Source organism: Aplysia californica, unplaced genomic scaffold, assembly GCF_000002075.1.
Source record: "Aplysia californica isolate F4 #8 unplaced genomic scaffold, AplCal3.0 scaffold00037, whole genome shotgun sequence".
NCBI lineage: Eukaryota > Metazoa > Mollusca > Gastropoda > Aplysiida > Aplysiidae > Aplysia > Aplysia californica.
The window spans coordinates 232,479-249,748 of record NW_004797307.1 but is presented as its reverse complement, the minus strand read 5'-3'; the positions used below and the strand labels follow the sequence as shown (position 1 = coordinate 249,748).

The 17,270-nt window shown below is 40.3% G+C and overlaps 1 protein-coding gene across 2 annotated transcripts; it reads right to left on the bottom strand.

Moving 5' to 3' along the window:
- Positions 1-2,164: 2,164 nt before the first annotated feature.
- LOC101859547 (RAD50-interacting protein 1) lies at positions 2,165-15,743 on the bottom strand. 2 transcript variants are annotated; one of them, XM_005091882.3, is made up of 14 exons: positions 15,384-15,743; positions 13,708-13,949; positions 12,770-12,943; positions 11,870-12,007; positions 11,190-11,349; positions 10,547-10,660; positions 9,717-9,942; positions 9,005-9,142; positions 7,166-7,365; positions 6,579-6,689; positions 5,543-5,703; positions 4,724-4,907; positions 4,366-4,484; positions 2,165-3,951 (listed from the first exon to the last, which is right to left on the bottom strand). In XM_005091882.3, the coding sequence occupies exons 1-14, from the start codon at positions 15,528-15,530 to the stop codon at positions 3,735-3,737; spliced, it is 2,331 nt and encodes a 776-aa protein (XP_005091939.1). In that variant the 5' UTR covers positions 15,531-15,743; the 3' UTR covers positions 2,165-3,734. The 2 variants fall into 2 exon arrangements, with proteins under 2 accessions (XP_005091939.1, XP_035829833.1); XM_035973940.1 differs by having other exon boundaries at positions 13,708-13,939; positions 15,384-15,460.
- Positions 15,744-17,270: the final 1,527 nt, after the last annotated feature.

Sequence of the window (17,270 nt, the reverse complement as noted above, 5' to 3'; positions counted from 1 at the left end):
CTTGAAACAAATACACAAGAGTGCTTCAAGAGAGATCCCTCAGCAAGTGTACTGAAAGCATGAAAGTCTGCAACAACCATGGCTTTAACAAAGCAAGGACTAGTAAGTCCACCATTATTATAATTATTTTTTTCCCCTTCATTTTTGCTTCGTACTAGAATCTCTACTCTTCACCTGGCTGAATTTTTTGTTTAACAAATCCAAAGAGTTTTTATGGGGGGATGTTAAGTCTTATAGTTATGTAGCTCTGCGAAGTCCGATGTGTCCCTCGAGTAATTTTCCACAACTTGGCAGCCCTGCTATCGGTTACTTATTACTTCTGTTTAGATATTTTGCTTCCGATTTGTGGCAATTTAGAACAAGGAAAATCACTGGCATGCCACACAATGATTTCTAAAAGGAGGTGGTTGACGAAATTGGTATGGATGCAGACAGCTATGAAGAGGAAGAGGAGTTGGATAGCAACCCTAGTTTATTGGACCAGGAGTCTTCAGATCAAGAAAGAAAGTGTTGTAGATCAGGAACCTATAATCATTGATCGGGACAGATGTACAACTAGGGGGTGCCTGAGGTGTACAGAGAGGTGAGAGAGGTTGCAGTAGAGCTAAACAAGTAGCGTCTCTTCGTGCGAAGAAAGAAGCAATCCTGGAAAATTTTCTTAAAGACCTACCACTTGTTCCAGCAGTTTTATTCAAGATCCTGATGGGGGCGAAGAAGAGGATCAACTGGGACACCGAGAAAGAGGCTATGGAGTTGTGTCTCGCTGTGTACTTTAGGAGCACTTCTGCATACGTCGTTCTCCGCTCCGTTGGGTTTCAGCTACCGCACCCAACAACACTCAGGAGGCAATTTTCTACTGTGTTGACTGGGGTCGGTTTGTGTCAAAGTCTGTGGGAAATGATGCAATTGAGAACATTAGCACTGGGGGAACATGAGAAAAGAGTGACACTTTCCTTTGATGGAATGACTGTGACCAAAGCCCTGACATACAATCATCATTGTGACAAGCTGGTTGGTTCTGATAACTGCCGCAAGCATCACCAGAGTGATGAAATCGCTGACCAAGAAATTTGGTCTTGAGCAGGGGACTGACTCTAAAGTGGAAGCAGGTGCCGGGGTATTTTGTGGCCAAGCACAACCTGGTCAAAGCGATTGGTCTATATGTTGATGCCATCGTGATGGACCAAGAATCCTGCGAATGGAAATGGATGAAAAACGTGTGTGTGTGTGGAACGACCATATGTGTTTCATGACACCACTCAGTCTTTTTTCATGCCAGATCCACCACACCTCATCAAAAACTTGAGGAACAATTTCATGACGAAAAACATCTCCTTCAGCTTGGATGGCGAAAGAATGACTGCAAAGTGGTGCAACCTCCAAGAGCTCTTCTCCCTCGGAACATCTGGCGAGTCAATTCGCACTGCTCCCAAGCTGAGTGTCTCTTCACCCTGCCCAGAGGGAAAAAGATGAAAGTCATCTTGGCATGCCAGATATTTTCACACTCGGCCACTTGACCCTGAAATTCTACGTTTCAAAGTTGTTGATGTCCAAAGATGCTCTTCACACAGCACGCTTTGTGGAACCGTGAACAGCATGTGGGATATTGTAGACTCGCATTCTCTCTCCGCACCGGTCGGGAAGAAGCCGGTTACAAGGAGTGATTTGGAGGGTGATCAAGCCCGGTTTTCATCCTTTTTCAACTTTGTGGAAAGCTGACATTACACAAACTAGTATTGGTGTTCTGTGGTCCAAACTCCCTGAATCCTCCCCAAAGAGATGCCACTGCCGAACTTCCGTAATAGGGCATCTCAGCAGCCAATGCTCTAAATCTTGGGGCTCCTCGCTGCACAATGAACAGCGAGTTGTGATCGTGCCAACAGGCAGCCTTCTTCATGTGCTCCTACTATTTTGTGGTGTTTGTGACTGCTATAAGTTCTGGATATTATCAAAAATTATACTATCATAAAGGTATCAGGATCTTGTGATTTACGTGATATAAAATTCTCCTTGAAAGGATAAAAATTACTAAAGATAATCCAACTTTTCTGTGTTGGTGGACTGGTGTAGTCAGTGCTGGTCTACTTGTTTGGCTCAGTTTTAGTTCAGGTCTCTTTTTGCAAAAATGTATAAAGAATTTGTTTTGACAAGTGAAAATTTTTTTCAAAATGGAGTCCCAGCCTGTGGTTCTGACACAGACAGTGTATTCACTAAAGAGGACAATAGAATAACCTACTCCCCAAACACTCCGTTGTCATTTCGACCTCAGAACCATGTTTACATACCCCTCAAGTGTTATGAGGAGACTTAGAGAAAATAACAAATAGTATACCCAAAACTACAAGGTCAAAAAGAGGAGGTAAAAGAAAAATAGAAGTTAAAATACCCCAGAGAAGAGCCGGTCAAACTAAAGGACGCCTAACTCAAGCCGACACAGCCTCCAGAGAGACGGTGCATCCTTGCTGATGTGGCTGAAAAACAAACACAGCCCCCACCTGCCGACTACAATCAAGAGTCTCAGTCACAAGAGCAGTCCCCACTTCTCAGAATGTATTCCAACAACAGAAAAGAAACGCCAACCAACCAGACAATGTGTCTGTTGCAGCAGCAAAAAGGACAGTGGCCGGCGCAAACAAACCAGACACAAGTGCAGAGTCTACAAAGTTCCTCTCTGTGTTGAGCCTTGCTTTGAGTCCTATCAGACTAGTCAAGATAATGCACGTCAGGTTCGATCCTACAACTAAGCCGACTAGGCTGAGATCTCGTCCAAAACGAGTCAATTTTTTTCTCTTCTGTGTTGTAATTTGTAATTCTGTGTTGTAATGTGTAATTCTGTTGGTGTGCATTATTCATTGCTAGGAAAAATGTGTGGCAATCTTAAATGTTTTTCACCTGGTCATTGGAGTATTTTTCTCTTACGTGGACATGAAGTACAATTACATTCACTAGATTTATCTGAACTTACCTGGACCTTGAAATATATGTAAAATTGTCTGTTGTATCAATTGGTTAATGAAAAATAAGTTTCACGCCATTATGATGATGTCTTTTCTGAGCTTGTTTGCCTATTCATTTTGTTATGCTTTGTTTACATAACTGATTACACCAATATGAACAAAGCCAATATTCTTTTTAAAACAATGTATAACAGTATAGGGGAACAAGCTTAGGACACTTTGGTGAAGTTTCATGTCTATAGCTTTACCAGGGGCTGAGTAATTCATATTTGATTAATGCATATATATGGCAAATAGCCAGTAAGTGAGCGGCGGCTCTGGTCGTGGGACAGAGAAAGTCAAGTGTGAGGCCAGTCCCGTAGGTGTTAAACAGAACAGTGTCTTGTAAAGCCTGGAAAGAGGAAGTTTTCATACGTACACACCGGATTGGTCCACAAGTCGGAAACAAAACGAGACCTGTTATAGTGCATTTCACACAGTTTGTGGACAAATTGGAGGTCCTCAAGGCGAGACAAGACCTTTGCAACATAGACATGAGGTATGGAAAAGTAGAGAAGCCGTACTTTATAACGATGTAAGTGTGATCTGGGTTCTATCGATGGGATAAGACTAGTGAATGTATGCAAATAAAAAGGGCAAAAAGGTTGCATCACAGAATTTTGTGAAAAGGAAAATGGGTGTGTCTCCAAAAAACTAAGCAACTGTGTTATGACCATGACAAAGACACATCCCCAAGAAGACACACTACACACACACATTCAGACTAGCACAGCATCATCAAGATAACGTCAAGTTTGTTCTCAAACTCAGCACCGTCTCACACTGTTCTGGAACGAGGGTGAACACGCCTACATCGCGCATGGCTGTGCTCACTTCTGGCTGCTGTCTCAGCTGCTGCTGCTCCAGAGACTCGTGCAGCTTTGAGTAGAGAACTTCCTTCAGGAGAAGAGCTGACCCGGTCGGCAAGGTGAGGAGGATGCACGCTTCACGAGACCTGAGAACAGAGCAACACACAGGTTAATAACTAATAAACACTGTTTGTATAGTGCATAGCCCCGCTCGACAGCAAGCTCTATGTGCTTTACAAACTATATCATTACCCCCGGAGACAATAGAACACTCAAAAGCATTCTCAGCTTTCCGGGAAGCACACAAAGCAAGCAGCTGATTAAGCGTTCAAGGCTACATCCATGCAGTTTGTGACAAATATAATCAACAATCAGTTCAAAACCTAAAACCCTAAAAAGAAAAGTCATAAAACATTATAGAATGAGTCCACATCTATAATAGAGAGCAAATCCATTCTAATACCAAAAGCGCATCAAAGCTGTCCCAAATGCATGAGCTCTTTTTAATAAAAACAACTTCTGACATGGAGCTTTCAATCAGTCTTACAAAGACGACTTACAGTCGGAAATAGGCCTCTGGGTTGTTGGTGAAGTCTCCGAAGAGAGGAATCAGGTTCCTAGTAATGTCAAAGTTAATCTGCAGTGCTCCCCCTTCATTGAAGTGATTCACCAAGATCACCTGAGAAAACATGGAATCAATACAACAAAATTAAAACACAGGAAGAGGATTATCTAATTTATGACTGTCTTAACTCACTGAGGACAATTATTGCACCATTGCAATTTTCCCAAACCACCAACTGAGGAAAATAATAAATGTGCAATTCTGCATTCTGAATATTTTAGCAGCAAAACTATCACAAATATGCAATGTCAGGATTCCTTATACATGAACACAAACTGAACTACTCAGCTCACCTCCGTTAAAATAAAGTTATCCAGTTTCTTGGCCAGGGTCTTCCAGAAGGTCTGGAACAACTGAGCGCTCATCTGGCTCTGTGCGGTTGCCAGGTGGTCTTTTAGCACTAGGAACATCTCACAGGCGGTCGGAGACAGGCCCAATGTCGTGCTCAGCTCCTTTGGGGTGGGCAAGGAGATCCACCTAAAAGAGGAAAATACACATACCATTTATATATCAAACTAAAATAATAATGCTTTGCCTATTTCACTTTACATTCTGACAAATATATAAAACTACTTTTTTCAGCATCTAGGTTTGTGGTACGCCTATGATTCTGACCACAGCAGATGTATTTATGGAATATTTTCATTAAAAGAAAACCAAAGTAAATTTTAAAACTCCTTCCAGCACATTTTATTTGTCAGTCTGCAACATTCTTTCTGAACATTCAGTTCAGCTGGTTTTGTGGCAAATGCATTACATACAATAAGTTATCCGTTTTGGGGATTCCATGAACTTGCAAGATCAAAACAAGAAAAAAAACATATAGACAGTACAACCATGAGATGATAAAAGAAACAAATATGTTGGAGTATCCAATTTCAGAAATAAAGATATAGGAGGAAAACTGGATACAAGTAAAGTGTAGGCCCTATATCAAACTGCTTAACCTTGTACATAAGAAAGGGGGTCATGATAGGTTTGCAGCTACCTTTTTATAAGAACAGAAAACAACTGGCTACAATAATAGTGATGTGAAAAGGCATGAAAGGACTACACTTTACTTTTACGCCAAACTGACATACCAGTGCATACTATTTCAATGACGAACTCACCTGTCCTTCCTGTAGGCCTGGCTGCGAGCCTGCACATCCACAAACACGTAGTGGCACGCGGTCTTGATCATGTCCGTCTCCATGCTCTCAAACAGACAGGTGATCTCCTCAAACACAGTGTGCTCCAGGGACAGGCCGCTCAGATCTGGGACGGGAACATCCTGGGGTACACACCACATTTCTTTTAGTTTTAGCACCAATTTTGTGGCACTTGCAACACAAATAGGTAAGATAAATGCCAAAAGTTAGAGGTGTTACTTTTGAGTAACAAACAGAAAAGAAAGGGGAGAGATAAGGATGATAGATGTTTTATTAGAAAGAAAGAGCAATCCATAACGGGGCACCCGCCAACCACCCACACAGCACATTATCACCCGCTTACTGGAATATACAGCACATGTATAAAATGTAATTACTTAGAAACATATTGTCACTCAACAACAATGGTCATTGAGAGTTGGAGGGGGGGGGGGTTGAAACAAGACATACAGAGAAATATCAGAGGGACAGTGAACAAGGACCTGCTAGCAGCACTCTCTAAACGTGCACTCACACTGACTACACCCAGGCACAAAAATATACAAAAATCCCTTCAAACGCACTGATGTAGAGATTTACTTTACAAAAACAACTGAGACAACTCACAAGTAACTTTGAACAGCTATCAAGAGGGTCCTAAGGTAAAGAAAAGTAACAAAAAGTAGAGCACAAATGTAAAGATTAGAAAGTATTTAATTACAAGTCAAATACAAAGACAAAATACCAAAAAATTCATAAATGTCAACTCCTGGCAACAAGGAACACATTCTTTCTTTTTCTTCAGCTGTTGACAAAAATTTAGCTTCCTCAGATCAACAGCCCTATTTCTCTAGTAAGATGTTTCTGTTGCTTCCAGATTTCTTCTAGCCCCACAGCTAGCCCTTTAGTGCTGTGCTCTTTATTTTGATTTGGAGATAAAGGGCAATGGGTATGGGGCCTTCGTATTCCATTAAAGAACAAATATTCACTATCAATAAGAAAAATCACTAGAACTTACAGAGCTGTCCGAGTCACTAGAGGTTCGTTTGTGGTCAGTTGCAGTCAGACTTTCAATCACCTCCGTCTTCAGGTTTCTGTTGTTTTTGTAGCACAATAACTGGAGGAAAAACTGCAACGAAATCACAAAAATGGATATCAAATATGCACTGAATAAACTACATTTTTATCAGCTGTATATTTTTACGATAGATAAACACAAGTGAAGCCACTAAGATTTAGCTTGTGAGCAATTAAAACTGTTAAGGTTAATGCCCTTTACATTTAGCTTGGCTTCATTGAAAACAACATATTTTTCAATAATCTGTAGCAAGGGCTAGATAACTCGAAAAATATTTTCTGAACATTTTGGGCTATTCATTTAAATATAGTACAAATTTCTGAAAATCAATTTGCCTTTACCACGTAAAAAGATTTTTAAAACTAGTCAACATGACATTGTACAAAAGGCCACAATCTGTCAAGGAACAAAGAAAATAAAAAATATTTTTAAAAAACAATCATCATTTTTCCAATTCTGGACATTCTCCGGCATGTAGCGACCTTATTTCTACTCTGACAAGCGCACAAAGAAAACAACCAACTCACTGTGAGCTCACTCCACTCGCGCAGCACCTGCACCACGTAGTGCGTAGCGTTCAGCACCGCACAGAAACGCTGCCCAGTAGGTTCCTGGCTTGCCTCTTTCCGAACCTGCACCAGCCGCATGCGGAAGTCCTCCAGGAGCTCTAGCTGGACGGACAAGAACTGTAATTTCGCCTCAGACACTGGTAGTCTGCGATAGCGCTCTGAAACATAAAGCTACATGGTAAGCACCATGCAATCATTTTCATATATAACAAAGAAAGCGTTGGATTGGAAATCTACAGGGTAAGAGATCAAGGGGAAGACCGTGTGGGACCTGGAGAAGAAACATAGAAATTGAAGTACAGAAAAGTGGTAAGACACATGGAATAACATCAAGAGGCTAGCCCAGGATAGGGAAAGGTGGAAAGTGTTTGTCCGTGGCCTATACCCTGGTGCAGGGTGAGAAAAGCAACGATGATGATGATGAATCATTTTCATGGTTTCATAGCTGTTATAATAAAACACCTAATCCCTTATTCCTTGTTGTTCATTCCTCTACCCAACTTTCAAGACATCTCTGCAAGTTTTTAAATCCCCTTATTGAAAATAAAAACAAGAAAGATTCATGCATAAAAATTCTGACAAATTGCTTTGTACTTTAAATTAATACAGATAAGTAAAATTACACAAGTCAAATTCATTAACCCTTTCACCCTCAGAGCTATCCCTGCCCAACAAGGCTGAAATTCTGGCAAAAGGGACCTAACTCCGCTTAGACTGCATGACTATATTATTTTTAAAAATCATTAAAAATCAGAGGATAGGTCTAAATTACAGTTTAGGTGTCAGAGCACAGATAAATGAATAAACTTCAAGAAAATGTATGGTTTTATATGAAAAATCATTGTGTATTAGGTAAAAAAAAAATTCTGAAGTGAAAAAAACAAACCAAAAGACACAACCCGCTTTTTATGCCCACAGAAGTTCATGATGTTTTACCCAGCACAGTCTTTTGCAAAGCCTAACCTGGCCCAAATTGTATCCTGTCACTGTCTCACTCCCTGTGTCAAGCTTTGTAAAGTTTCTGGTCTTTACACAGTAGTGGCACGACCCCTATTTACCATGTATCCTGATCACAACATGCTCTAAAGGATTGTTGTGACAGAGCCCACAGTCCCAGTGTTGCTCCTCCCTTTTTTACGTAGTAGTAGAGCTAGTAGTACTAGATCTAGCTAAAGTGCTGTGGGTGCTAGGCCTATCTTCTTCATCAGAGTCTTCTAACTCATCACCTCCTGCAACGAACTCACCATCAACATCACTATCATAGTTGTTCCCCTCCCCTAGAGCCTAGATCTAGATCTGTGACATCGTGTTCGCTCTCCTACTATAATTTTCGCTCTCTCTCTCTCACGACTGAGTGTCCGAGTGACTACTTGTACTACTAGCACTAGATCTAGCCCCTTTGTCGACGATATCGGCACTTAAATCCCAATTATAAGTGTCTCCATCGTATACAGTGCCTGTACCGACGCAAAATTTCGTCCACGAAGTTAGATTTAGGTCTCTAAAAAGCACGAAATTTTAAAAAATCGTCGCTCTCGCATGCTTTGATCGATTTTCACCAAATATACACGACAGTAAAGGGCAACCACTCTAGATTCTCGCTGTAAGCTCGGCAATCTCGTGCGACCTCGCAGGAAGCGAGACAACGTAAAAACGAAAGTAGTGCAAACAGGTGAATCGAGTGGGCGTGTCGGCGCACATCGGCGACTACGGGGGTTAGCGATGACGGCGCACATCAGCGCCTCCGAGTGGCAAAAGGTTAAGTAAGCTTCAACAAGAACTCTCTGACCACTGTACCTGTGATGGTGAGTAGCAGATTCATGAAGCTCTCTGCACATTCAGGCACTTTCACCTCATCCAGGTCAGCTATGTCTCTGTACTGTGACTCCCAAGCTGTCACTGACTGCAACAGCTGTTCAGTTTTTTGCATCGCATCTGTGGGGGATGTATGGGGCATGATGATCACATTCTGCTTTTCCTTTTTGTAATTTAGAAAAACATTCTCCATGGAGCAAAAAATCTAAAGTGTTCGTCATATATTTCGCTGAAAAAAATATTACTCCATCAAATGAGCACTACAAAAGTTTAAGAAAACTCAACATCCATGATTATTCAAATTTAAAAAGTACTATGTTCCAGGTAACTGCTTACTCTAGTTTAAAGCCAAATTGCTCATCATACCTTCATGAGAGTGAGAAAATCCATCTAAGCACAGGCCACCTTTTAAAATAAACATTCTTACAAAATAAAACTGTTACTGTCTTTTGTCACCATCAACACAATTTAAATCATATAAGAAGCATGCTGCTCTGATCCTGCTTGTCATGCGCCAACCTGAGCTGAGTAGAATACAACATCCCAGTATAGTCCATTAAAAACACTTCCCAACCCAGAAATCTAACTCATGTCTTTTTCCTCAACTGTGTAGAGCTTACTTGCTACACAACAGAGACCAGAACACAAGTGCAAGCAGGAGCATCAAGCCAAAAAAACAACAAAATCCACTTACATTTTTTCTCCACAAGAAGCCACTTGGTCAGAGCCTCTTGAGAGCACAAGACATCTAGGCAACCCGGCAGGACTGGAGGGTAGGAGTATGTGTTCCGAATCTCGCTCTCAAACAGGAGCACCTCGTCGATAAGATGGGAGAACTTGGCCTCGTCGTGCACCAGCTCCGGGAGGTCGTGGGCGATCTTCTCCATCACCATCATGACCATACCTCGCGTCAACTCAGTCTGAAAGTAAAACCCACACAAAGCAACAATGAAAGCACAGTTCAGCAACTGATCAATGTGCGCTGTTCTCTGTTCCTGAGAGAAATTACTGCAGAACTACTGTGAACCCAGTGGTGACCCCAGAGGTTGAACACTAGGCTGGCAGTTCAAAATGGGCGGGGGGAGACCACCTAAATAGTTACCTGAAAAGATAGAAATTAACTAGTTCTTCATTGCAAAACTAACCTAAAACAATTTTCACAAATTTCATTACATTCTTAACTTGACATAAAACCCAATACAAAATCCAGTCAAACCATGATGTAAAGCGTGAATTTACAAACCACATCTTCTTCCTTCTCCTTGGCATATCCTTTTTCACCATCCATACCATTAACACATTCCAACTCATGCTCTCAATATAGAGACACCTACCGTCTACATTCATTTTGTTGTCAAGTTTTTAATACTTTGACAAACTGGAGTCAACATATTGAAAATAAAAATCAGCCATCACTTTTTAAAGTATGCGTCTCCACCCAGAAGTGATGTCCCCTACACATTCTCATAAAAGTTGACAACTGAAGTGCGTAAAATGATACAGAGAACCAGAGAGGAGTCCCACCTTAGCACAGAGCGATTCCTTCCCTGCCTCCACAAGGAGAGGCTGTATATTGCGGTCCATGAAGTCACTGTGATCTCGCGTCCAACTAAGGACCTGGGTCAAATACCATTCAGGCTGTGGACAAAGAAACCATAAGCCGCATAAGCTAAATATTAAACTTAAATCTTTCTTGGGACATAGAAAGCATAAGCTATACATTATACTCAAACCGTTCTTGGGACATAGAAAATATAGGCTTAATATTTTACTCAAATTTAAGCAAAGCTACGCATTATATGTAAACCTTTCTTAGGGCAAAGAAACCATAGGCAAGACATTATTCTCAAATCTTTCAAGAGAGAAAACATAGTGTCTTTGTAATAAACAAAAAACTCCTATCTTTCATGACAAACCAACGCATAATTTTATCAACCACCAGTACATTTTCCATGTGTCATTGATTGATAAATTGCTTGGCAGTAAGGATTTTCAGCACATGTAAGAATAACTATAGTTTTATATATAATTTGTGGGAATACAAATAGACTACACTTGCTTGAGCCCCATTAAGACAAGGGAAGCTACCTCATTACCTTCCTTGCTAACATTGCAGTTAATGTTTTACATCTCCAACAACACAGATTTCATAAGTCAGAAGGCATACCTTGTCTAGACTATTTGTCTGCTTCTGGCCATAGAAGTGATAGCGGAAACGTTTTTTCAAAGGCTTCAGCATCAGTTCCAGTGGAAGTAATAAAGGCTTCACACCAGAAATTTTCCTCAGGAGGGGGTGAGAAGCTGAGTTCTCCAGGCTGATACTGTCCCTGTGGTCCGAGTTAAGGAAATCTAAAAAAAATAACTTGTAATCACATCTGTGACAATGTGAAAGTCTCTAAAATGCAGAATGGAACAGACGAAAAAAACAACAAGAGAGCCGGAAAAGGATATATGGCCCACCAGCAGTGTGTAGTGTCTCACACCATCCACTTCATGGAGCAGGGGGACAGAGAGAGGGAGAGGGAGAGGGAGAGAGAGAGAGAGAGAGAGAGAGAGAGAGAGAGAGAGAGAGAGAGAGAGACAGAGAGACAGAGAGACAGAGAGACAGAGAGAGAGAGAGAGAGAGAGACAGAGAGAGCTAAACACAAGTGAAGCCACTAAGATTTAGCTTGTGAGCAATTAAAACTGTTAAGGTTAATGCCCTTTACATTTAGCTTGACTTCATAGAAAACAACAAAGAGAGACAGAGAGAGAGAACGGGAGAGAGGATTAAAAGATAGAAGAATAGAGGAAAGAGAGAGAGAGATAGGGAGAGAACATACTCCTGCTATCATTCATTAAGGATACGGCAACTGGAGACTCAATAATTTCCTGAAAAGTTTGCCCATTCTGTCTTTGAGACCTGCCACATTGCTGACAGCAGGGGCCTTGACAGTGCTGATGACTAGGGGCCAACGAAGGGCTTTCAGAACCTCTTCAAATTCTCTGAAAATACAAAAAAAATTAAGTTATCTTGGAGCCGCCAACTATGGGGGAGAAAGAATAAAAACTTTTCACATACATGAAAAATTACAAGTCTGATCATGAACAAGAAATTCTTACAACATACTAATAATCACATGATGCTGAGAAAAATTTTCAGTCCAACGAAATCATTAACTCAAACTAAGTCCTCAACTTTGTGAGCTAAGAAAGCGGCACTTCAGAGATTCCCTGAGAAGTTAGTTAATTGAAAACAAACACAATAAAAATAAACACCCTTCAAAGGCTGTTTTGCAGTTTTGTTTTACAATAATGTCAAGTATAATGCACACAGTAGTGAGAAAGTGCTTAACCCTATCCGTACGTCGTGTTTTAATATCGTATCCATACGATTTGGGGAACTCTGTGCCACCACTTTCCAAAGAGGAAATTTACTCGTTAATCCGATCCGTACGCTTTGCATAGCAGTCTGTCAAAATGATTTTTTGAGAAATGCCGAAAGTTTCAAAGAGAACTTTGTACAAGAAGTATTCTAAAATGTGAAGAATACAACCCCAGGGGTACAAAATGACCCCAGGGTGTACGGATAGGGTTAAATATCTGCTGTTCAACACTGAGTTAAATCCTGTGCTGCGAAAGTTTCAATGTTCCATAATTAAACTTAACCCATTATTCATTCTGTTAAATATAATTTGATAGAAGAAAGACAATGAAACTAAGGCACTAAAGAACAGCAAGACATTGCTGTTTCTGATCTGGTCTTACACTGCTATTCTGTCACAGAGAATTTTGTTCCAAAACATAATAGTCTCTTTCAGGTAGTGCAGAAGGTGAGGGCAAGAGGAGGTGAGTAGTTTGTTGTACAGAGCAGTCATCTCATTAAAGTAGTCCACTGCAGGTGATAGAGACTCGGTCATCAATGAAGACTGTATCTGGGAACTGAAAAGGGGGGGGGAGCATATTAGCACATTAGGCATATCACTAATCTTTGCACATTAATGACAATGAACGTGTGAGTGTGTGAGTGTGAGTTTGTGTGTGTGTGTGTATGTATGTGTGTGTGTGTGTGTGTGTGTGTGTGTGTGTGTGTGTGTGTGTGTGTGTTTGCGTGCGTGTGCATAGTGCTAAAGGCTGTGTGCACGAGAGAGAGAGAAAAAGAGAGAGAGGGGAGAGAGGAAAGGCAGAGCGAGAGAGACAGAGAGAGAGAGAGAGAGAGAAAGAGAGAGAGAGAGAGAGAGAGAGAGAGAGAGAGAGAGAGAGAGTGAGAGAGACAGGAGAGACAGAAAGAGAGAAAGAGAGAGAAAGAGAGAACCAGTATGTGACGGGGTGTTTGTCTTTATGACGACAAGCGTTAGTGTGCAGGGTTTTAACTTCTTTTCTGTGGCTCAGCATGTAATTCAAAATTTCTAATCTAACTTTGTACATATATGTCTGTCAAGAACAAACTGGAAATGTAGAAGGATATTTCGTTCAGACTTAAATGAAGTTCCACTTACAAAATTTTACGCCAAACCATCATATGATAACCAAAAACAACAATGCTCAGAATTAAATTCCTCCGCCTTATATGACATGGCATTTTTAAATGAGAAAACTTGTTTTCATCAAATCTCTAGTTAAATTTGATCTTCTTTCTCATACCAATTTTTACAAAAAGACAAATGCAGCCGATCAATTTAGTCAGCAATGGGACTAAAACATACCTGATGTCTTCCACCTTGGCCACAGTACTCAGGTAGTAAGCATGTCTCTGTAGCTGCTCCACCGACTCCACCAGAGCACCCAGCTCTCCCAGCATCGGTTTCACATCGTGGCTATGGTCCAACACCGCATGCCGTACACTCTCTACTTTGGCTTCAAGGCTTGCAATATGGGCTGTCGTTGACTCTGCACTTTCTATTGCCTGATCAATCTTTGTAGGAATTTCTGTGCTGGCTAGTGAGAGCTTATTTTAAAAAACATATAGAGGCCTCATTAGTAACACATCAATGTAAAATATAATTTACATCTTTTGAATTCTTCCTCCTTTATATCAAACTATCAGAATTGTGGTTGACAGGGGCGTTAAACCCATACCATTTTTTTTTCAGAATTGTAGGAATATCATTAATAAAACATGTAAGGAACTTTTTTGGTTATCTGGGAAATCAACAAAAAACCTCAGAGCCCACTACTGGTGTTGGTTTCATCAGCATTTCAAAACATTTTTGGCTTTGATCTGGAGTTGAAACCACTAGACTCCAAATCTAAGCTTAACAAACCCTTAAGGCCTGCTCAACGATCCTACCAGACCTGACAAACACAACTTCTGAGTGTCAAATCATGCTAGCCACACAGACACTACCAACGACAAACAGCTATTCATGCTGAGGCGTGAGCATCATTCAGTGCATCCAGATGATAGATCAACTTGGAGTGAACAGACACAGGCAGTAACACATATGTAAGCTCAGGTCCATCCCATTTTTTAATACTTAAAGTAAGGCCAGCTCTATTCGGACTCGAGTCCGAATATAATTTTTATCTATTCAGACTCAAGTCCGAATATGGGTTTTATTTATTCGGACTCGTGTCCAAAAAAAAAAAGGTTGTATTTATTCAGACTCAGCTTCTAAGTGAGTTATGTGAGTGTAAGGAGGTTTATATACAAATGTCGTCAGGAGATTCTACGTAAAATCAGAATTAGAACTAGAATTGCCTACTAGAACTGTGTAATTGTGTCAAGAGTCAAAAGACTGCACTCTGTCATTAAAGACCTACCCAATGGCAGAGTCTAAGTGCACGGTAACCGACAACTCAGGGTCTTTCCACCACCACTATAGCATCATCATTACTTCCACCACCATTTGTCTTTCCACATGTTTAATTTTATTTTGTTGGGTGAGTTTTTCTGTAAATTATTTTATTTTATCACATCGCACAAAACAGACAGCCATGGCCTCTTCCCAACACCTCTTTCCCCAGCAAGCCGAAAGTGCGAGATCGCTACGCGCAGTCTCATTGGTCGACATAATTAACTTTGCTCCCGGCAAGGTCAGCTCAACTTAATCGTTATGTTCATACTAATGATGCAGGGAGGGCCAGTTTAGATAGATCTAGATCTAGTCATTGGATAGTAGCTCACGTCTCGACTGTTATCAGTAACGAAATCCAGTATTCTTGGGGCCAAAACCAGAGAATGTCAAATCATGTCATGCACTTGATGATGATGATGATGTAAGCCTACAATACACAGTATCATGCAGACATGTCATTCATGGTATATATATTCAATTAGGCTGGAGACAGACAGACAGACGGCTAGGCTGAGGGCTAGCCAACTTCCTAAACTTTAGAATTTTAGACACATGATACTTTTGTTACAAACCATTGGGCCTACCTGTTTTTCAAGAATGTCTATCTTACTCCTTAAGTCATCTCTCATTGGCAAAACTTTTTCTAAGCATCTTTTGTTGCCACTGAAATTTTCATTCAGAAATTGTATCAAGTTTCGGTCTGAGCTGTGCTCAAGACTGGAAGCTGCCATCTTGGAGGAACACAAACTCAGAGATATGAAACAAACTAGATCAAACTTTTGTAGCGACGTGTAAGAAATAGATAGATTCTAGGCCTAGTTGTCGATTTTCATTCCATATAATTATTTCAAAGCTCCTTTTTGTTTTCTTCTCAATTTGATTCTGAAGACTTGTTACTCCAACTAACTTACTAAGGTTTTTTTTACATTTATTGCCGAGTACTGATCATTCAAACCTGAGATTGTTTTCATTCAAAACTATATTTTGTTTTGTAAACGTAGGTAGTATGATTTTTTTGTACACATTTAGACGGTGACATTTTCAATGTTACTACCCAGTATTAAAAACAATATTTTCTTCCGAAGAAATGGATTCTCATAGTCCGTTTTATTTCATTACACTACACCAATATAATGGTCTTTTTCTTTGTATCTGACTCTTTTTTGTTCGAATAAGGATTGAGAGTAATTGTTTTCTATGAGCTGCTTTTAAGTTTATTTGTTTCTAAATGTAGATTATATTATTTAGACTACTGGGGAAGTGGGAAAATGAACTTCAATTTCTAGCAATATTGGAAATCGTACATTGCAGTGGTGTCTGATCAGATTGGATCGATAAAACTGTGCCTATGACTAAAATTGCATCGAGAGCCCGAAAAGCATCAGTCATCGGTGGTCTTCATCTTTACATGGCTGTGTTGCATCACCAATCGTATCCCCCATTTCCACCCACTTATTTAGAGTGAGTCTGCTGCAGCCTAGGCTATGTGAAAAGAGTACAATTATAGTGATTAAACGCACTGGTCTTTTCTACCACTGCATAAAAGTACTAAAAACAGCAATCAGAGCAAAAAGTAATTCAAAAACTTGCATGGAACAGTCATGTGATTGAGATGTTTAATAACTTTTGCCACTATATTTATTCTAGTGAGGTTGTCTGGCTTTGCCATTCCCTTGATCTTTTGGATACATCTTTTAAAGTTATTCAGCTAGTGTGTGTATGTGTGCTTGTGTGAGTGCGTTTGTATGTTTGTGTGTGGGTGTGACAAAGAGAGAAAAGAGAGAGGGGGGGATAGAATTCAAGGTGTATTTTCACGCCTCACTTCTATATACACCTTTTGCGCCCTCCAATTCTTTTCGTATCCATGATATTATTTTTGATTGACACATTGTAAAAAGACGTCAGTATTAATCACTTCAGTAGCAAAATAAACCAAGTTCTCTATTTCTTAATCTTCGTTTTTTGGGTCGTCTGAATGAAACAAGGGTTGTTGGGATGTTGCTATTTTTTTAAATTATGCATATATGTAATATGATTATTATACCAGTACCAGTTAATGGTGAGATATGTGATTATGGCCCTTTTTGCCAGGAACAGAATAAGACAGAAGTGATGAAAAACAAACCCCCGAAAATAACGTTCAAAGAGCCGTAAAATACGATAGCCATTAAGTGCAGGTTCAAAGGGGCCAGTCTGCGTTCAAGTAGTGCCTATAGACCCTTGGCAAGTTGAAATTGCCGACAAGTTAATAAAATAATTTTAACTCCTATTTATGGGACCTTTGTAAACATCCTTGGATTGGTTGGGTAACTTTCAGGGCTTTTCATCCATTTAGCGTAGTCCTTTCGAAAATACACGTTAAAGTACGCGAGGTCCTGCTTATACAAAGAACGCGCTTATTCCGTCTTACCCCGGCCACTCCTCTCGAAAGAAATCGCATCTTTCAGCTTATGCCTGTTTGTCTGTCTGTC

Excerpts from the sequence above, each read along its gene's own strand:
- LOC101859547 (XM_005091882.3), bottom strand. The coding sequence starts at position 15,530 with ATGGCAGCTTCCAGTCTTGAGCACAGCTCAGACCGAAACTTGATACAA. Across the intron at positions 11,350-11,869 it reads TTATTGAGTCTCCAGTTGCC|GGACAGTATCAGCCTGGAGA; the intron begins GTATCCTTAATG and ends CTCGGACCACAG. Across the intron at positions 3,952-4,365 it reads CCAGAGGCCTATTTCCGACT|GTCTCGTGAAGCGTGCATCC; the intron begins GTAAGTCGTCTT and ends CTCTGTTCTCAG.